This window comes from Protomyctophum parallelum (genome assembly GCF_964188405.1).
Source record: "Protomyctophum parallelum genome assembly, chromosome: 5".
NCBI classification, from domain to species: domain Eukaryota; kingdom Metazoa; phylum Chordata; class Actinopteri; order Myctophiformes; family Myctophidae; genus Protomyctophum; species Protomyctophum parallelum.
The window spans coordinates 49567695-49586925 of record NC_139702.1 but is presented as its reverse complement, the minus strand read 5'-3'; the positions used below and the strand labels follow the sequence as shown (position 1 = coordinate 49586925).

The 19231-nt window shown below is 43.2% G+C and overlaps 1 protein-coding gene across 1 annotated transcript; it reads right to left on the bottom strand.

The window, feature by feature from the left end:
* Positions 1-2837: 2837 nt before the first annotated feature.
* On the bottom strand, positions 2838-18200 carry mmaa (metabolism of cobalamin associated A). The gene is made up of 7 exons (XM_083765166.1): positions 18054-18200; positions 17292-17691; positions 16760-16882; positions 10408-10578; positions 9688-9773; positions 5968-6117; positions 2838-3152 (listed from the first exon to the last, which is right to left on the bottom strand). Exons 2-7 carry the CDS (start codon positions 17671-17673, stop codon positions 2853-2855), a joined length of 1212 nt encoding a protein of 403 aa, XP_083621292.1. The 5' UTR covers positions 17674-17691; positions 18054-18200; the 3' UTR covers positions 2838-2852.
* Positions 18201-19231: the final 1031 nt, after the last annotated feature.

Genomic DNA, 19231 nt, shown 5'->3' with positions numbered 1-19231 from the left:
GGCACGATTCTATCCTGCACTAGTCGAGGTACACATGAGTCGACTGACTGTACCATCCCTATCCCTATTCCAACTAAACTGAATGAAGATGCAGCCGTATGCCAGAAATAAAATAAACTGAAAACCCAATCCATCTGCATGTAAAACATAGTCTAAAACAAACAAGCACATCCCGTGAGATGTGTAGGGGCAACAATAATCACTTTAATGTTAATGTGATATACCATAATCACAACAGCAATAATCATAAAGAAACTAGACAATAAATGCCAAAGGGTCCAAAAGACACATACTCTCAACAAACACATATTTGGTCACTATTTAAAAAAATATTTAATGAAGTAAAATAAATCAGGGTATGCTGACTGAAGGCAGCAAGGAAATGTCCCCCATGGTCTCATTGGGCTGCTCAACCAATTGGTCCCATTGGGCTGCTCAATAATGCCTTCGGCCTGGTGGAGACAATGATGTATTCCATTCCAACAACAAGCAAAGACAAGTCTGTTCAGTTAAATAAAAGCATGCGTAAAAGCTTGTTCCAGCCATTAAATCAGGAGACATTAAAAACCCTAGAATTCAACCATTTGTATACGTTTACTTTATTTCTTTGCTTGCAACCCTGCCAGAACATAATTATCATGACCCATATTTTGGGTATCAACCAACTGGTTAACCAACACAGTCAAAATTGTTATGTACAGTTATGACTTTACAGTATGTGTTGCTCAAACAGAGGACAGAGATCCATCAAATCTGTCACGCATGTTCACATTTTGTCAGGAAACGAAAAAGACCTTAGCAGCTCCTTCCACTGAGCATGGATGGCCAGTTTCTTGATCTCACATGTATTGGGTTATACCAGAACTTAAAACAGCTTTTAAATGCCTGTCTCGGAAAACAATCAAGTTGAAATATTTATATAATTATATATAACCCATTCTGACCGGGCACCCATTTTGGTGTCAGCATCATGTTATGCTTTAGCTATTTAAAAATAGCAGATCTACAAGCTCATATCGCGCCACCGAGTGGCGCGATATGAGCTTGTAGGTCTGCTATTTTTGAAAAATCGAAGAGCGACTGACATTTCTAGAATCTGATCTCAGGTCAGAATGGGTTCATCAGACCAGTTTGTGTCCGTCGGAAACCTCGTATGAATCTGATCTCAGGTCAGAATGGGATAATATCACAAGCCCAGCCATTATTTGCCCTGGGTGAGATGAGTTGAGGACAGGGGGCAATATGCTTGCGCTATTTGGTCAACTGCCATCTTCGCAAGTGTTAGGCTACAGCTGACCAGCAAACGCTAAACCCATATCTTTCGTAGGGTTTAAACGGCAGCTGACAAAACAGCACAGGTAAAGTGCAACTGCAATCTGCACTGGCCCAGGGCTACCATTAAAGGAATTCACCAAGTACAAAACTTGGCCGCCAAACACGGTTGCTTGGGAAGGTTTGGTTTAATTCATGGCTGAGGAGACACTATGGAGTTTACCTGCTCACGTGAAGCATGGCAGCAATACACCTTCAGTGTTCCAGCCAACTCGCTCTCTCCCCACACTGCCTGGGAATACCAGTGGGACCATTTTCTGCGTTGCCAGTAAATGTGAATCTATTCATTTAAAGTGTTGATCAAATTATATTATATTTCTAGTTGTCTTTGTGAATTAACCCATTCTGACCGGGCACCCATTTTGGTGTCAGCATCATGTTATGCTTTAGCTATTTAAAAATAGCAGATCTACAAGCTCATATCGCGCCACCGAGTGGCGCGATACGAGCTTGTAGGTCTGCTATTTTTGAAAAATCGAAGAGCGACTGACATTTTTAGAATCTGATCTCAGGTCAGAATGGGTTCATCAGACCAGTGTGTGTCCGGCGGAAACCTCGTATGAATCTGATCTCAGGTCAGAATGGGTTAAGGCTATGGGTATGTAATAGTATGGGCATGTTTGTCGTTGCCCTCATATTGTCCATCCCCGGGCAGGCAGCATCGGTCCTTGCCTATGTGTCTTGCCTACAGTATGTCTGCCCGATAGGTTGAAGGTAGACCTTTTATTAGTCCCGCACAGGAAATTCGTGTTCAGCTTCACCCAGCTGATGGCTGCTCAGAGGGTCGTGAAGAGCGCCCGGGGGGAGCTGTTATGGTTCAGGAACACTTCAACATGTATAGTGGGGCAGACGGGGGGGGAGGGGGGGGGGGGACCAGGGGACAAACTGATTACCAGATGGCCTCTCTATCCACTAAGATACTGTATATGGCCATGCCACAATTGGATTGTGGGGTTGCAGATACTTCTTGGGTAATGACAAATACCTGGCTGATCCCTGGTCTATATAAAATATTCCATATAAATATTAAATGCTTAATATTTAACATTTGTGTTGTCAATTGATTGTCCAATGTTGAATGTTCCCCTGCAGTATGTGAGAACTGAATACTGGCCAATGATGTGTCCTTTCCTTACATTTAGAATAAACGAGTTTGATTCAGTCTTTGTGCTAATGGGATTCTTTGAAGCCATCATATCTCAAGTTTGGATTTAAAATAAAAAGGATGAAGCCTTGTACGGCTTCAAACAAGCAACAGTACTGGTTTCCGGTCCGTTCATATCCACTGGGTCCGACTAAGGCTTGTACAGTATTTTAATTTCATTAACACACTAATGAGGGCCAAAACATTTTGAATTCGACCCTTCGGAGAACTTGGCAGTACAGCAACGGGGACCGATCCAACGCCAGGCACCAGCAGGTCCCTCACTCTGAGGAAGTGCAGTACGTGGTCCCTGTGCCATCGACGAGGATGCCGACAGCCCTCGGGAGGTGGCTCCCCTTGGGTGTGACGGTCCAAACTATGACGACGGCGATGAAGAAGATGAGAAGGCTTTGAGCAGCAGGTCGGCGGCCAGTCCAGGGGAGATGGCTCCCCTGGTGACCCTGTCCTCCAGGTGGGGCAGCTCTCCTCTGACAGCCGGGTGGTTCTGGAAGTGCTGCAGGACGCTCTCCTGGATCAGACTCCACATCCAGACTTTGTGCTGGGCCCTGCGGCGACGCTGCAGGTCCCCGCTGTCCAGCATCTTGTCCCGATACGACGCCATCTTCGCCCAGAGCTCGGGGATGCCCTCCCCGGTCTGAGAGGACACTCGCACCACCTGGTGGGGGTTGGGGTGGTGGGGATATAGCATATAATGCAATTAAATGGGTAATATGGCCATGGATTTGTTTTTTGGGGGGGGTAAATCTCATGCCAAGTTGTTAACATGGGTATTATGGATTACATTTAAGAATGCACCTTAAAGGGACATTTCACCCTTTTTGCATAAAACTATATGTTAATGACCTTTAGAAGATTTAGAACACTTTCCTGGGGGTCTTTATGTGTGTAATATGTGGTTTTAGATATTTTAGATTTCAGCAGTGAGCCCAGTGTCTCTGATGTCATGGACACTGGGCTCACTTACTTCCTGGACTACAATTCCCATAATGCTTTGGGGGCACTGCTCCTCCTTGTGGATAGGGAGGGCTGTCTTACTGAGACAACATGTAGTCCAGGAAGTAAGTGAGCCCATTGTCCATGACATCAGAGACACTGGGCTCACTGCTACAATCTAAAATATCTAAAACCACATATTACACACATGAAGACCCCCAGGAAAGTGTTCTAAAGCTCCTAAACGTCATTAACATCTATGTTTTGGCAAAAAGGGTGAAGTGTCCCTTTAAGTTATACTGCATGGTGACTTGAATTGAGTTAAGCTTCATGAACAATAGAATGATGGCTGCAAGCAGAGTTGAACTTGGGTAAATGTCTGTTACAGGACACTTATAGTCTCGTCAACTAGAGGTACTTTGATGATGTCGACACACTACAGCAGTCGGCTGTGCTTTCTGCTACACAGTCCCATATCCCGGGATAAAAGTGAAGAATGCCCTCTTGGGTTTGACTTTGATGGCAACATGAGATAAATCCTAATTTGAGATTTAAAAAAAGGCTGCCCTCAGGACAATTAAATCACACAGTCTAATGCATTACACTGAGACATGGAGCTAGAGGCACAGCTAGATCTCACAGCACAGTGCTGTCTAAGGCAGCAATTATTTTGGCTTGATAGAATTGTAGTTTTTAACAATTTCATTAAACAACAAGGCCACCCCAAAATAATTCTGGTGACATTTATTCTGTGTTTAACAGAAGACAATTATGCTGAAGAAAATGAAGTCCTCACACGTGACGGCCAGAGGGGCTTCTCTTTGACTCTGTAACATCTTGATCAAACACTCATTGTTTTGGCATATACATGACATGAAATAGACAAGCGACTTGGTTTCATAAAAATATAATTCCAACCAAATGTACTTTACCTAAGCTTCCAAAAACATTATGATCAAATTAAGGATGGATGAAATCGAAAGAGGAAGGCAGATTAACAAACAACAGTGAAAAGACAGAGAAAGGGAGCTCAGCATTAGACATAATCAATAGGCACGGCAACCAAGTTAAGACCGAGTTAAGTAAGAGAGGAAGACAGAGAAGAGAAGAAAGAGAGATGGGGGCTTATTTAGAAATGGTGTTAGGCCAAATAGAGCGAGGCAGGGCAACCAGTTAAGAGTGGGGATGGAGAAAGAAGAGACTAGAAGAAACAGAAACAAGATGGAAACAAGAGTGCAATACAGAGCATGAGAGAGAGAGAGAGAGAGAGAGAGAGAGAGAGAGAGAGATCAGGCTTTTATTCAGAGTGTGTGGGCTTCTAATCAGGAAAATGCATGACACAGCAGCAGCATTCAGAGCAGCAGTGGTGGTGGTGAGGGCTTGGATGGGTTGGAGCTAGGGGACTGGGGGAGGGGAGGGTGGTCGCTGCTTGGCCGCCTGCCAGGTGGGCAGATGCTGCATTGGACCAGGGAGACAAAGGGACAAGGCCAGCGAGGCGAGTGAGCGGGGGAGGGAGGGAGGCAGGCAGCGAGGAGACACTGCAGTACAGATTCTGTGAGGCCATGACATCATCATCCCCCCCCGGATCAGCTGACCTCTCCATGGGTCGTCTTGTTGGGGTCGGTTGACGGTGTGTGCGGGTGTGCGCACGCGCATATACAGTATGCTTTTTCTCTTCTTTTAAGGACAGACTCATGTGAGTACAGGCCAGCGTGTACAGTACAGTACGATGCCAAACTCAGAGTACAGGCCACCATGTACAGTACGATGCCAAACTCAGTTGAGATGTCAACTGACAACGCTTTCAATCTTCTCAATCAATTTGAATCTTACCATTTTACACACACACACACACACACACACACACACACACACACACACACACACACACACACACACTGTATAAACATAAAGACTCCCTTTCCCCATCCATTACACATTATCTCACTCTCTTTCTATCTCCCAGTCTAGCTGCTTTCACACATGTACCGTGACCATGAACTTATCTAGACATTAGATAATAATGTTTTCACACATGTACCGTAACCATGAACTTATCTAGACATTAGCCAGAGGGGCTGTATGTGAAAATGCAAATGTACCAATCAAATAGACCAGACATGCAACAGACTTGACACTGCCAACTCCCGAGTCAAAGATGTGTTGGGCTGAAAATATCACTTATTTTCTTAGCAATTATAGTGTTCCTACGGATTCCTTTTTCATTTAATCGAATAATCAAGAAGCATTGGGATTTATATATTTTTTTATTTTCTATATATCAATGAATTGACACGAAACAGATTTTTATAAATCGACTAAATCGATTAGTCTGACTACTTAAATGGTAAATGGTGCATTTATATAGCGCCTTGGATTTACATAGATTGTGCATTACATTCACCCATTCACCCAATCATACACTGATGGCGGCGGAAACCATGCAAGGCACCAACAAACTGGCAACTGGGGACTGTGAAAAGATGTCTCTCACACACACACACACACACACACACACACACACACACCCACCCTACCTTTGGTCTCCAGTTCAAGGATTTCTTCCTGAGCAGTTTGAGAGCGCTGGTGTACTCGGCCTGGATCCGCCGTGCTGGCACCACCAGGTCTCCATCAGACTTGGTCACCACCACCAGGTCGGCCATCTCTATGATGCCCCGCTTGATGCCCTGCGGGACCAGTGGAGGGCTCAGTCAGTTCATGTTACTCTAGTGTTGTACACACATCACATGTCTAGCCCATTCTGACCTGAGATCAGATTCATACGAGGTTTCCGCCGGACACACACTGGTCTGATGAACCCATTCTGACCTGAGATCAGATTCTAAAAATGTCAGTCGCTCTTCGATTTTTCAAAAATAGCAGACCTACAAGCTCGTATCGCGCCACTCGGTGGCGCGATATGAGCTTGTAGATCTGCTATTTTTCAATAGATAAAGCATAACATGATGCTGACACCAAAATGGGTGCCCGGTCAGAATGGGCTAGAGACTCCTAATCTGATTGAGGGCACTGTGATTCTGTGAATGAAGTGAAACAGATTGTGAGTTTATTAGATGGACGGTAATAGAGAGCTACTGTTTACTATAGTATGTCTGCTTACAGAGATGACAAAATGCCTCCTGAGATTGACGTCACTGGTCAGTTTCCCTGCAATCTTTTGATGATTGGGCCGATTGACATGCTTCCAAATTAGTTCGCTCAAAACTATTCTTGCATCCATTGCTGCAATTTGCTAACCTTTTCTTGTTTAATAATATAAACTTGTATGTGTATGTTTTTAAGTATACAGAGCAGCTAATCCCCGGCACCATTGGATCATAACGCTACTATGTGCTACATATTCCGGCATTTTTTCAACACAGTTTTTGCCTTAATGTTTTCTCTCACAAATCTGTACACATAATCTATGGCGTATTGTGATCAAGGTGTATCAGAATTTTCAGATTCCATTACAATTGACTATGCCTGCTTTCCAAAGTCTGTGGGCCTTTCTTTTTTGAGTGGTGCAACCACTCCAAGGAACAACAATGTCCCAATATGTCCCTATGTCCTAACCTATGTCCCTATGAGTACCAATAGGGGGTGCTGTTGCGCCACTCGCTTCAGACTGGTCTGATTTCCATGATGCAGATAAATCAGGAGTTCCCTGATAGTGAGCTTCATCTCTGGATGGTTTTAATATTCTACAGAATGTAGTCGAGTCTCATTCTCTATTAAGACTCGACCTATATCAATATCACTCCATATAAGACAACTCGACCCCGCATGGCACAGTGATAAAGTCCCTGAGCAACCACCACGGAGGTTGTGGGTTCGAATTCACTGTGGTGCATCCGGCTTTGTTGAGCATCTATGTGTCAGACAGCTCGTAAAAAAACAAACAGCTCGTGGTCACAATGCAAAAACCTTTATTATACCAACGTTTCGGCAACAGAATGCCTTCTTCACAGTGACAACACAAATGTGTGTAGGGAGGAATTCATTGGTATAATAACTGCCATCAGACTCTATAATGCAAATGCATAAGAACTGTCTCCCCCAATGTATACGGTCCTATGGTGGTTCTGGTCTTATGTGTTTATGTCCACCTGTGTCTGTTGTCCAGCGGTTTTATTTAATCATGCTGCTGTGCTGCTGCTGTAACGCCTCATTTTCCCTTTGGGGATAAATTGCGGCCGCACATCGTAGTTACAGCAAAACGTACAGGAAGCCTGTAACACTCAGGCCTGTCACGCTTCTGTCACACGCTCTTCATGTAATGCTTTGTCACGCTCTTCAGGTAATGCTGCACGCACGCACGCACACACACACACACACACACACACACACACACACACACACACACACACACACACACACACACACACACACACACACACACACACACACACACACACACACACACACACACACACACACACACACACACACACACACACACACACACACACACACACACACACACAGGCGATTCTTTTGTTTCTGTACATTTCGAGAAGTTTATTTGTACGGAGGTACAAAGTGACAGGAGTGCAACCTTTTCATATTGCGTCAAATAAGAACTGTGTTCCAAAAATAAACAAATGATCGTGGTGGTTTGACTCATATGGATATAAAGAATCAACTGACTGAGAGAAAACGTTGCTGCCGTCAAAGTATTAAATATTTCGCTATAAACAGACTATCAAATATCTTGCAAAACACTGTACTTACTGATCAGCGACAAACTTTGTATGCACACTGCAAGTAGGCCACAGACATACCACCACTATTTATCTATTTTTCACCTTGTAAACTTTTAGAAAATATTTACATTTATAATTTTATAAAGGAAGTCAATGGGGCTCATATCTGATTTGAGTCCAATTGAGTCCATTGTGAATCATAGTGGCCACATGAAATTTGAGATGCACATGTTCCCCATGTGGATTAACTGTTGCTAAGTATGTTTGATGCTTTAAAAATATCTGTAACATAATTACAGACGCCCAATTGAGTATCTTGTATAGAGTAATTAATTCCATGTTGTACGTGTGGAAGCTAAATTATGTGTGCAAAACCACTAGACTGAGTGACCCCCCACTTAACCTGGAAAATGTGTTACAGAATAACTCAAGTATAGATGTATATAGTTGCCTAGATACAGGTAGAAGTCACTTGTACGTTAAAGGAATATAAAGATAATATGACAGCTTGAAACCAACTGAACAAACATTGATTTTACAATAGAAATTGGGGCCCAGAGATAGAAATGCCATTAGTTTTGCCATTAAATGGGGGTCTGTAGACTAATGCATGTCAAACTGGGGGTCCTTGAAATGTAACAGGTTGAGAATGACTGCTAGTCGTAAAAAATCAGATTAGGGGGTCCCTGGCATATCTTTTCAAATGGGGGTCTACAGGCTAATTAGTGTCAATTTGGGGGTCCTTGACATGAAAAAGTTTAGGAACCCCTGAGTTAAACTGTCTTTTAGTGCTATGAGAGTATTGAGTAACACACTGACTGGACCCATACATGCCCAATTACGGTCAGTCGCTCTAGAGATTCCCCAAGGTTTTAATCGTGACGAAGACCCAAAAGAGAAATTTGACGTTTGCCTGGGACCCAAACTAGTGAAAATAGCAGATCTACAAGCTCGGCTATTTTCACTACTTCTTAAACATTTGTTTTTAAAATTAAGGGAATTCCTTAAAAAAAAAAATCTTCATGAAATTACTGAAAAAAGTAATTAAATTGTTTTTAATGAATGAAAATCTTTGTTTTTTTGGGAATGTTTTTGAAGATGTTTTGAAAAAAATCTTAAAAACAAAATGTCTGGAAAACAGTGCCAATGGTTCTCAAAGTGGGACAATCTGGGTTCCTTGAGGGGGATCCAAATGGACTCATATAGTCTGCTGTGGACGGGGTCCTTTAGCTTTGAGAACCACTGCTCTAGCCCATTCTGACCTGAGATCAGATTCATACGAGTTTTCCGCCGGACACACACTGGTCTGATGAACCCATTCTGACCTGAGATCAGATTCTAAAAATGTCAGTCGTTCTTCGATTTTTCAAAAAGTAGCAGACCTACAAGCTCGTATCGCGCCACTCGGTGGCGCGATATGAGCTTGTAGATCTGCTATTTTTCAATAGCTAAAGCACGACATGATGCTAACACCAAAATGGGTGCCCGTTCAGAATGGGCTAGAATGAGAGCTAATAGAATCTGGCTGGCATGTCACTGTTTTTCACTGACCTGGAGTTCGTCGCCACCTGCTGGTGGAATAAGGAGAACAAACATGTCCACCATGTCAGCCACTGCAAACTCTGACTGACCCACACCTGGAAAACACAAGCCATGGCTTCAGGTTCACCGGTGCTACTGTGATGTTGGCAGCGTGCTCATTATTCTTCATCACAGCATTTCATCTCGCTGACATTTGTTATATTTGTTGTTCCTAAGTCTCTTGAGACAGACTGTTGACTCCGTCAAAAGCGCTGTTTTTCCATTTATTTGTTGATGATGCGTTCTCAGATTGGTTACTACATGCCCACTGCCTTGATCATTTCACACACTTTATTCTTTAAAGGACTACAGCACCCATTTTCAACCTTATCTTACTATAATTGGTCCTCACTAATAATGCTCATGCTATTTTTGAAAATTTGATAAAATGTGGTGCAAATCTTATAAGAAAGAATATATATTCTTTCAGAGCAAAAGTTTTTAACTCAAATCTAAGCTTCCTGGAACAACATATTTTCAGATGGGGTTCGGCGGCCAATTACATATATTTTTGGGGATGCGCATGAAAATGTTTGAGAACGACATTGTAGAATCGAGCTCAGGTCTAAATGGGTTAAGCATCCATTTAACGTCTCTTACGTATTCTCTGAATATTTTAGCCTGTTGTGCGAGCACATGCTTCATGCAATCCAAGCAACCGCTGGAGGTACCAGGTAGTCTTACTCTTACCTACAGTCTCTACAAGAACGATGTCATATCCGGCGCCCTCACAGAGGACGATGGCCTCGTTTGTGGTTCTGGTGACGCCGCCTAAAGTTCCAGAGGTCGGGGACGGTCTGATAAAAGCATTCATGTCCCTGGACAGCTCTGTCATACGAGTTTTATCACCCATCAGAGAGCCTGGATAGAGAAGAGTGATTTATATAGCATATCAATCAATCAATCAAGCAAGCAAAATGGCATTCCATCATTTATTTAGTGTTATTCCATACATTAAGTGCACTGCATCTAGTGAGGGGTGCCATGTCATGCCCATGACATGGAACATAAAAAAGGGAGGCATGCTTAAAAAAACTTTGTTTTTCTTGAACGTATGTATGTACGTTTCGATTGTTGTTTGGAAAATAAAAACTAAGTTTCAAAAAAAAGAAGAAAGAAAGTCCATAGACTTGCTGCCACATGACGTCACAATGAACATTCAGGCGTTGGGAGGGCCCCTCAAAGAGAAGCAAATTTGGCACAAATTGTGCCCAAAATGCAAAAGAGAGACTGGCACATATGATCTGGAGCTGTCCAGTAATCAGACAAGTGAAGGCAGAGATCTGTCAAATTATGGGTTATCATCATGTGGGAAATATACGAAACAAATACAATGTTAAACTGATTAGAATACTTCTGTATATTTTGCGAGAAAGAGCATTCTCAAGGTTTGGGTTGCTAAAGATCCACCCTCCTTAGCAGACTGGTGTGAAACCGTGGTAAGGATAATACCCTTAGAAAAGCTTACATGTCATAAATTACTATTATCAAGGCTTTGTAAAGGTTTGGCAACCACTCATAAATGTAGTAGACACTTCCAGGACGATTTCTTTCTTTTCTGTATGGTTTTGTTTGTTTTGGTATTGTCGTTTGTTATGCGTGATGTTCCGATATAATGTACTGTGATCTGAACCTAATAAATTACATAAATGTATGCTGCTGCAGAGGCCTCTGCAGAGCATCTACAGCAGGGAAGATAGAGTTAGACACATGTCTCTATCTCTAGACAGGCTCCACTCCTCATCTATATACTGTATGCCTGATAATTGGCCATCAACGCGTTTTGCAGTGCAATTTTGTCCACAGGCTGTGCAAACTGTGCAAGTGCAAACTTGCTTGTATCTACCGTATCATATCGACCTCCACTGTGACAGGCGTCATCAGCTTCATACGGATTGGTCTTGCAGCTCACCGTCTTCATATTGGAAATCCACTGCTCTCCTTCATTCATCACTTCTCATCATCACTTTTCGGCCGCGGTCGAAATCATGGATTTCACAATGACACGCCAGACTTCCCGGTCCTTCTATTGCAGACCTGGGCACTATTCGGCCCGGCCGGGGGCCAAATACGGCCCTTTGGCTGACTCTGACTGGCCTGTGAAAGGTCACTTGGAAATTAGCCCATTCTGACCTGAGATCAGATTCATACGAGGTTTCCACTGGACACACACAAATCTTCGATTTTTCAAAAATAGCAGACCTACAAGCTCGTATCGCGCCACTCGGTGGCGCGATATGAGCTTGTAGATCTGCTATTTTTCAATAGCTAAAGCATAACATGATGCCAACACCAAAATGGGTGCCCGGTCAGAATGGGTTAGAAAGCAAAACGTACTTTCAAATTTGACCTTATGCATGGACTAAAACTGCATTACTTTTATTTTGAAGCCTGTTTATTCATGTACACATTGACAACCTGTTACTGTACCTTCCTTGTCACCCCTCAAACATGTCTGCTCGTGTCAAAAATAGAAAGGTAGATGCCAAATGCAGAGGTTTCAACAAAATATGGACTACTGAGTATTTCTATTTACTGAAGTCAGAGGTAATAATGATAACATATACTCTTATACCAGCTTGTCAAAACAATGCCATTTTATATAAATAAATGTAATATTATGCAGAATAGAGTTCAGCCTTTTGGCCTGGACCTCCACTATATTTTCTGTTTCTCATTTGGCCCCTTGGGAAAAATAATTGCCCACCCTATTCTATTGCCATCCCCAGTTCCTGCTTACTGATGTGTCCCTAGCGATGACATCAGGGAACGACAGTTTTCTACCTCTGGTCTGCTTTGAGGCAGGATTCCAGAGAAGAAGGTATAGATATAACTTCATGATCAGCTCTGTAGCAGTAGCCGGCAAACTGTGTTCTTATGGATCGGACTAGTGAAGAAGATTGCCGTACATTAGAGAAGTCGATGGGTGGCTCTCACAAGAGAGATTTTGCGCTCTCATTAGAAGGCTCAAGGTTCAAGGTTCAACTTTATTTTCAGCAATACCTGTTACAGAGTAAAAGGCACGTGAAATTCATTGTGTGTTAAAAAACCCAAAGAAACAGCTACAGTCTAGTGTCAAATAATCTATGTAAAAAAACTAAGTGCAAGTTAAAACTATCATCTCTAAACTAAAACTACTGAAAAGTGCAAGATCTTAGACATATGGCCAAATAGCCCAGGCCTTGTAGTGTTCAGTGTCTATTCATAAGTCTGATGGCGGAAAGGAAGAATGTGTTCCATAGTCTCTGTGTGCGGCTGGCGAGGCTGAGGAACCTCAGCTGGCCGCGGCCACTTAGATGGTTCAAACAGGCTGTGGCCTGGATGATACACATCTTTAACAATCCGTTTCGCCGTGGCCACGCATCGGCTTTCGTATAATCACTGGAGGGAGGGAAGCTCACCTCCAATTATACGCTGGGCTGCTTTCACTACCCTCTATAGTGCCTTCTGCTGTTGGACAGTGCAGCTCCCGTACCACATGATGGTCTTTTTGTTCATTTCTGTCATGTGTGCTGGGGAGAGCATGATAGCAGAAGACATGGGAAACGTGTCCCTCAGTGGTTATATATCTGACCGTCCCTCCCATCCAGTTGTCATGTATTTGACTGTCCAGTGATTGTGTATCCAATCGAGTGGTTTAGAATGTCCCCTGTGTTGGTGATTAAAATTTAATGTGTTCAGGTACCACTATGAAATGTGTGTTCGTCGTTATGTTAAGAGGACTGGAGAGTCTAGCCTCATATTGAACTTGAGTGAGTTCGATGAGTTTTCGGTACATGGTTCGTTATACAGAGCGGCTGGATAGTCTAGCCTCGCTCTTATTGAACTTGCGAGTTCGATGTGTTTCATATTCAAAGCTAAAAGTCAAAGCTCCTCAGTGGAGTTATAGAAAGCAGCTCCTCAGTGGCGGTGGAAAGTAGCTCCGCAGTGGAGATAGAGATGTTCTCAGTAGGATCCTTGATAGGAAGGAAATGAATAACATGGTTTGTTTTGTGTCATCTAACTTTAAGATATGCATTCGTGTAAGATAAAAATGCAAACGTACTCGTATAGGTCCCTGACCTTGTATGTTAATTCAGTTTGGTTCTGTTCTGGCAGACGGGCAGCGCTTGCGTGGGAACCTGCCATGGGAACGACTGGATAGTTTCATGAGGTGGTTGTTACCAGAATAGCTACTCTAGCTTGAGTCATTATTCAATCTTCCTTTTTTTTAATGAAGTGATTCGTTAGTATGCACAGTTTGCAGGTTGTATTATCTCCCTATGATATTTGTTCTGATAACTTAACCTAAATGCGATTTGGTTATGTTTGAATGGTAAATATTATGTAGAACTTCACTATAGAGTGCAGGGGGGGGGTCTTGATAGGCGTGCTCCTCACTAGAGTATAGTTGCGGCTAACTTTGAATGTTGTTCAAGTTAAAGAAATGTAAACCAAGTTAATTCTGGTGTACCCTGTAATTTATGCGTTTGGGAGGGTTGTGCCCAGAACTAAAATCTTGATTTTGGGGGTGGGGGTGTTACGGCCGCAGGCCTATATATATATATATATATATATATATATGTCTTTGTCTGCGTGGTGCGCACAGTGCGCGCCCCCTTTGCCTAACCGATCCCTGTAGGTCCGTCAGCGCAGCCATTGGAGTATTACCGCCTCTCCGCTGTTGGTCGCCCGCTCCGCATCTCGCTCCTCCAACCAGCTTCTACACCTGCGCCCACCTGACGGCATAAAGGCGTCAGGAAGCCTTCACTCCGGGCCGCTGTCCAACACAGCCAGTCTCCAGAGTGGAGCAGGCTAGAGGCAGCGCGCCCTCCGTGCAGAGAGAACATGCACGGAGTAATATAGCGCAACATCAGTATGGCAAGAGTTGCTAATGCTATGTTTGATCAGTCTGTTGAGCGAAACCCCGTCTGTTGTTAATCATTCATGTTAAAGTCCATTGTTGTGTCATGATCAAGAGCAGTAGTATATAGCAGGTAGTATGTCATAGTATTTCATGTCAGTTTCATGTCAATTGAGAGGTAGGATGTTTTGATCGTTTCTTTGATTTAGGACCTGAACAGCCCTGCTCGCCCTGTAAATAGCACTTCTGAGATTCATATTGAATACATGTATGTATATATATTGTTACTATAATTTGTGTGCCACAGAATAAGAAATAAAATAACTTTGGCATTTTACCACCTTGCACCGTAAGCAGTACAGGCGTTGTTGTAGCCTGGCTAATAAGCGAGACCGAATCAGCCGTTGGCAAAAAAAATTGCCTGCCGGCGGATTACGTCAAATACCACACGACAGTGTGATTTGAGTCTGGCTTATTAGCCAGGCTAGTGTTGTTGTGCCTTTTTCACCAAATGAGTGGTGTGAGTAGCCCACTTAAGGTCCTCATCAATGTGTGTGCCAAGGAACTTGAACTCACTGACGCGCTCCACTGCAACTCCATTGATGTAGATTGGTGTGTGTTCGCTCCTCTTGTCTCCTGAAATCCACAATTAGCTCCTTGGTCTTTCCAGCGTTCAGAGCTAGGTTGTTCTCCCGACACCATAGCGCCAGTTTATTGACCTCGTCTCTGTAGGCCGTTTCGCTGGCATCACCATGAGTGTGGTGTCATCGGCATACTTAATGATGATATTTCAGCCGTGTGTGTACAAGGAGTACAAGAGGGGGCTGAGCACACAGCCTTGGGGTGCACCAGTGTTGAGGGTCATTGGGTCGGATGTTACAGTATGTTCCCCATCCGCACCACCTGAGCACGGTTCGACAAGAAGTCCAGTATCCACCTGCACATGATTGGGTGCAGGCAGGCCTAGGTCTCTGAGCTTCATGTCCAGTATTGCAGGGACAATTGTGTTGAAGGCGGAGCTGAAGTCCACAAACAGCATCCGCACATGCCTGTTGTTGCTCCCTCTCTTGTCCAAGTGAGTGAGGGCGGTGTGGAGAGCCATGGCCACTGCATCATCGGTAGATCTGTTTTTCCGGTATGCAAACTGGCATGGATCCAGTGTAGCGGGCAGGACCGAGCAGATGTAATCTCTCACTAGTCTCTCAAAACACTTGCTGACAATTGGTGTTAAGGCAACAGGTCTCCAGTCATTGTAGCATGATGTATTCGTACTCTTGGGTACCGATACAATGGTGGACAGCAGGAACTTCAGCTTGGGAGAGGGAGAGATTGAAGATGTCTGTGAACAGACTTTAAGGACACAACCTGGAATGCCATCAGGGCCTGCCGCTTTGCGGGTGTTCACTCGCATGAAGGCCATACGCACATCAGCCTCTGAGATGGATAATGGGCTGGCCTCCTGAAGTATCGCAGGCTCTGGTGGACTGGTGTTGGTGCCCTCTGTCTCAAATCGGGCAAAGATATTCAGCTCATTGGGGAGGGGGCTCCTCACTTCTTGGGGGCTCATCACTTCTAGTGACATCCCTCCCTCCCTCACCCACCTTGACTTTGTGTGAGTGTCACTATCAACTGCTTTGGTCTATAAGGTTTCAGCCTGGAAACCAGACAAAGCTGACAGTACAAAGTAAACAGGCTATGCAGTGATATTAGTCTGGCCAGGCCAGGTGCTGCACATGGTCAATATCCCATTAAATATCTTATATATTTATGTCTGATGTGCATTTAAATTTATTTTCCTCTGTTCCTTGCTAAATGATCTGTCCTTCATTCGTTTGTCTTAATGGTCAATATGCCATTATATATCTTGTGTATTTGTCCCTGATGTGCATTTCCCATTTCCTTTAGTTTTTTGTTCCTTGCTTCATCTGTCCTTCATTTCCGCTTTGTCTTAATTGTCCAATAAATGCATTAAAAACTGCTCGTACAAGAGATATTGTGGAAAAAGAAATGTGCATTACTGTAAGAGTGCTACTCTGTATACCTGGAAAGCATTATAAGGAATTGCTTAATATCACATGGTTATCACAGGTTCTGAACAAGAAAAAGACTAAGACATAAGAAAATATCCAATGAACATACAGTTGCCAATGACAACATTAATAACATCATGTTGATGACGATGTGGGAACTGGGAAGTACCTCCTGTGGTGCAGGAGGAGGGGTCGACAGCCAGCACTGACACTTTGTGTCCTTGTCCCGTCAACATCTTCCCCAGCACCTCGATGAAAGAAGACTTCCCTGCTCCCGGTGGGCCGGACAGACCTGGAACAAACAGTCAGCACAGCACACAGCTCAAACTAAATGCACAGCCGAGTGAGCCATGTATAAAAATACATGTTAGGACAAGTAGTTCCCACAAAAAAAAACTTATTTTATATCAATTACACACCGCATGAAGCCTTGGAGTCCTATTTTTTTGTTTTTGTCCCATTCCTATGCCAATTATTTGATGACCAGCAGAGCCTCCGGTAGGAGACTACCAAGTCTCCTATTGACCATTGACCCAGTCGTCAAACTATTGGCTCAGGAGTCAGGAATACGACAAAAACAAAACAATCTCCATGAATTCGAGGCTTCGTGGGGTGTGGTATTGATAGAAAATAAGTCATGTTTTGTGTCTCTTTAACAAGAGACAGAAAACAAAACAAAACCACAGCAAAGACCTACAGACCTACTCTGAAGGCCAGCGGCTTCCCTTGGTTCCTCTGTTCCTGTTCCTCCCGGAAGGAGACCACTCTCTGCAGCAGCACCTGGGACAGCTCCTTCTTCCTGGGGTGCTGGGTCTCCACCAGGGTAATGGACTCGGCCAGGGAGGCCCGCTGACCGCTTATCAGTCCTTCATAAAGTTTATTCAACAACCTCTTTTCAGGCGCGCTCAGGTCTTGTATGTGTTGGCTAAGAGCCGCCTCCACCACTCCACCAGCAGACCTCCTGTGCTGCCAGCTGTGCACGCTGGCGAGGAGGAGGCATCGGGTCTTGTTAGTCGAAGGGGATGACAGGTGCTTATATTGATAAGACACGTGGCGGAGGAGAGCAAATCCACTCAGCCCCATTTATAACACACAGGGCGCCTATAGGAGGAGAATTGTGGCGTGAAACCCCAGTGTGGTTCAGGAAGGCAGTGAATTACAACATGGATGTATAGTGCAATAATAATAATAATAATGAATTATTATTATAATTATTATTATAATGATAATACAATTATTATAACTTTCTAAGTAACTAATGTTGATACGTTTCATCTGGAGACTCGTGCTGACAGTATTATTAGAAAATGTTGGTAAAGTGCTAAATGCATAGGCTACCAGTGATGTTGTTACATAAGTGCAAGTTACAGACTGCTGTGAATTACACACACACACACACACACACACACACACACACACACACATTCACTGGCTAAAGAGGAGCACAGTCACTGACACTTTACCTAACTGCGTCAAATCCACTTCTAGCGTTGTCTATCTTCGGATATCGTGTGAATCTAAACTACATCTTAATTCAAATGTTTTAATAAGCACATCTATCTGCTCTGATTGGATTCACGTTGACCTCCCACCATCGAATTGTTGTTGTCCCCCACTTTTTGCTCCTTTCACTTCCTACTTCCTGTGACGTAGTGTTTCGCCCCTTGCCGTCGTGATGCCAGCGTGAGGTGACGGTGATACATGTATCCTCGAAATCTGACAAAAATATTGTGTTCATTTCATAGGATTTTATATTTTTTATATAAATAAATCACATGAATAGTCAATCACTTGGGCTTGGGGGGACTTTATTTTTCCATTGGGAAAAACACCAGGACACTAGTCGTGTTGCCTCCTCTTCCCAGTAGGTGGCAGCACATATCTTTTCCTTCCCAACTTCAAGTACAAGGATGTTTGGAGTTACAAACGATTACAAATCAGTGCTGATTTCTACAATATTTGTATAATATACAGATCTTTACAATCTATGATACAGTCAGTACTCACTTTATGGGTCAAATCTGAATATGGTGGCATTTTTAGGAATATTAATGTGTTTATTGGTTTCATGATTATATTATGGCTTTTACTTTAATAGCCTACTAGTAATAATAATAGATAATAGATGCCATTATTTTAAGGTCCGTATCAGAAGTTCGTCTTGTCATTGTGGATGCTGCATTGCTGCCGTTCTCTTTTCAATAACTAGACATACAGCCTGGAAGCTTGGCTTTTCATGTTGACCTGGACGACCCAAGTGAAGACTAACCTAATCATTGCAGTTGAAAATGATGATAAATAGGAGCTTATAGCTATACGCGCACACACGCACGCACACACACGCTATAGCCTACACGCGCACACACACACACACACACACACACAGTTTATTGTATTTTTGTTTGTTTGCTTTTAAGACAAAGAAAGGCTGTGTAATGAAACGATTTTATTGAATCTTCCAGTAGAGACTTGATATTCATGGAATAAATCTGCTTTTCTGGGAGTGCTACAGAGATAGAGAAAAAATAAAAGAACAAAGGAAAATAAAACAAAGAGACAATCTGTGAAAGTGCAGACAAATGAAACAACAAAAAACTTTCAAAAATACAAAAAGAATATAAAGAATATAACATATTCTTAA

Bases quoted from the DNA above. Each gene is read 5' to 3' on its own strand.
- mmaa (XM_083765166.1), bottom strand. From the start codon at position 17,673: ATGGGGCTGAGTGGATTTGCTCTCCTCCGCCACGTGTCTTATCAATAT. The intron at 16,883-17,291 runs GTCTGTAGGTCT...TGTTTGTTCCAG, and splicing joins GCCGCTGGCCTTCAGAGTAG to GTCTGTCCGGCCCACCGGGA. The intron at 3,153-5,967 runs GTAGGGTGGGTG...AACCCCCACCAG, and splicing joins CCTTGAACTGGAGACCAAAG to GTGGTGCGAGTGTCCTCTCA.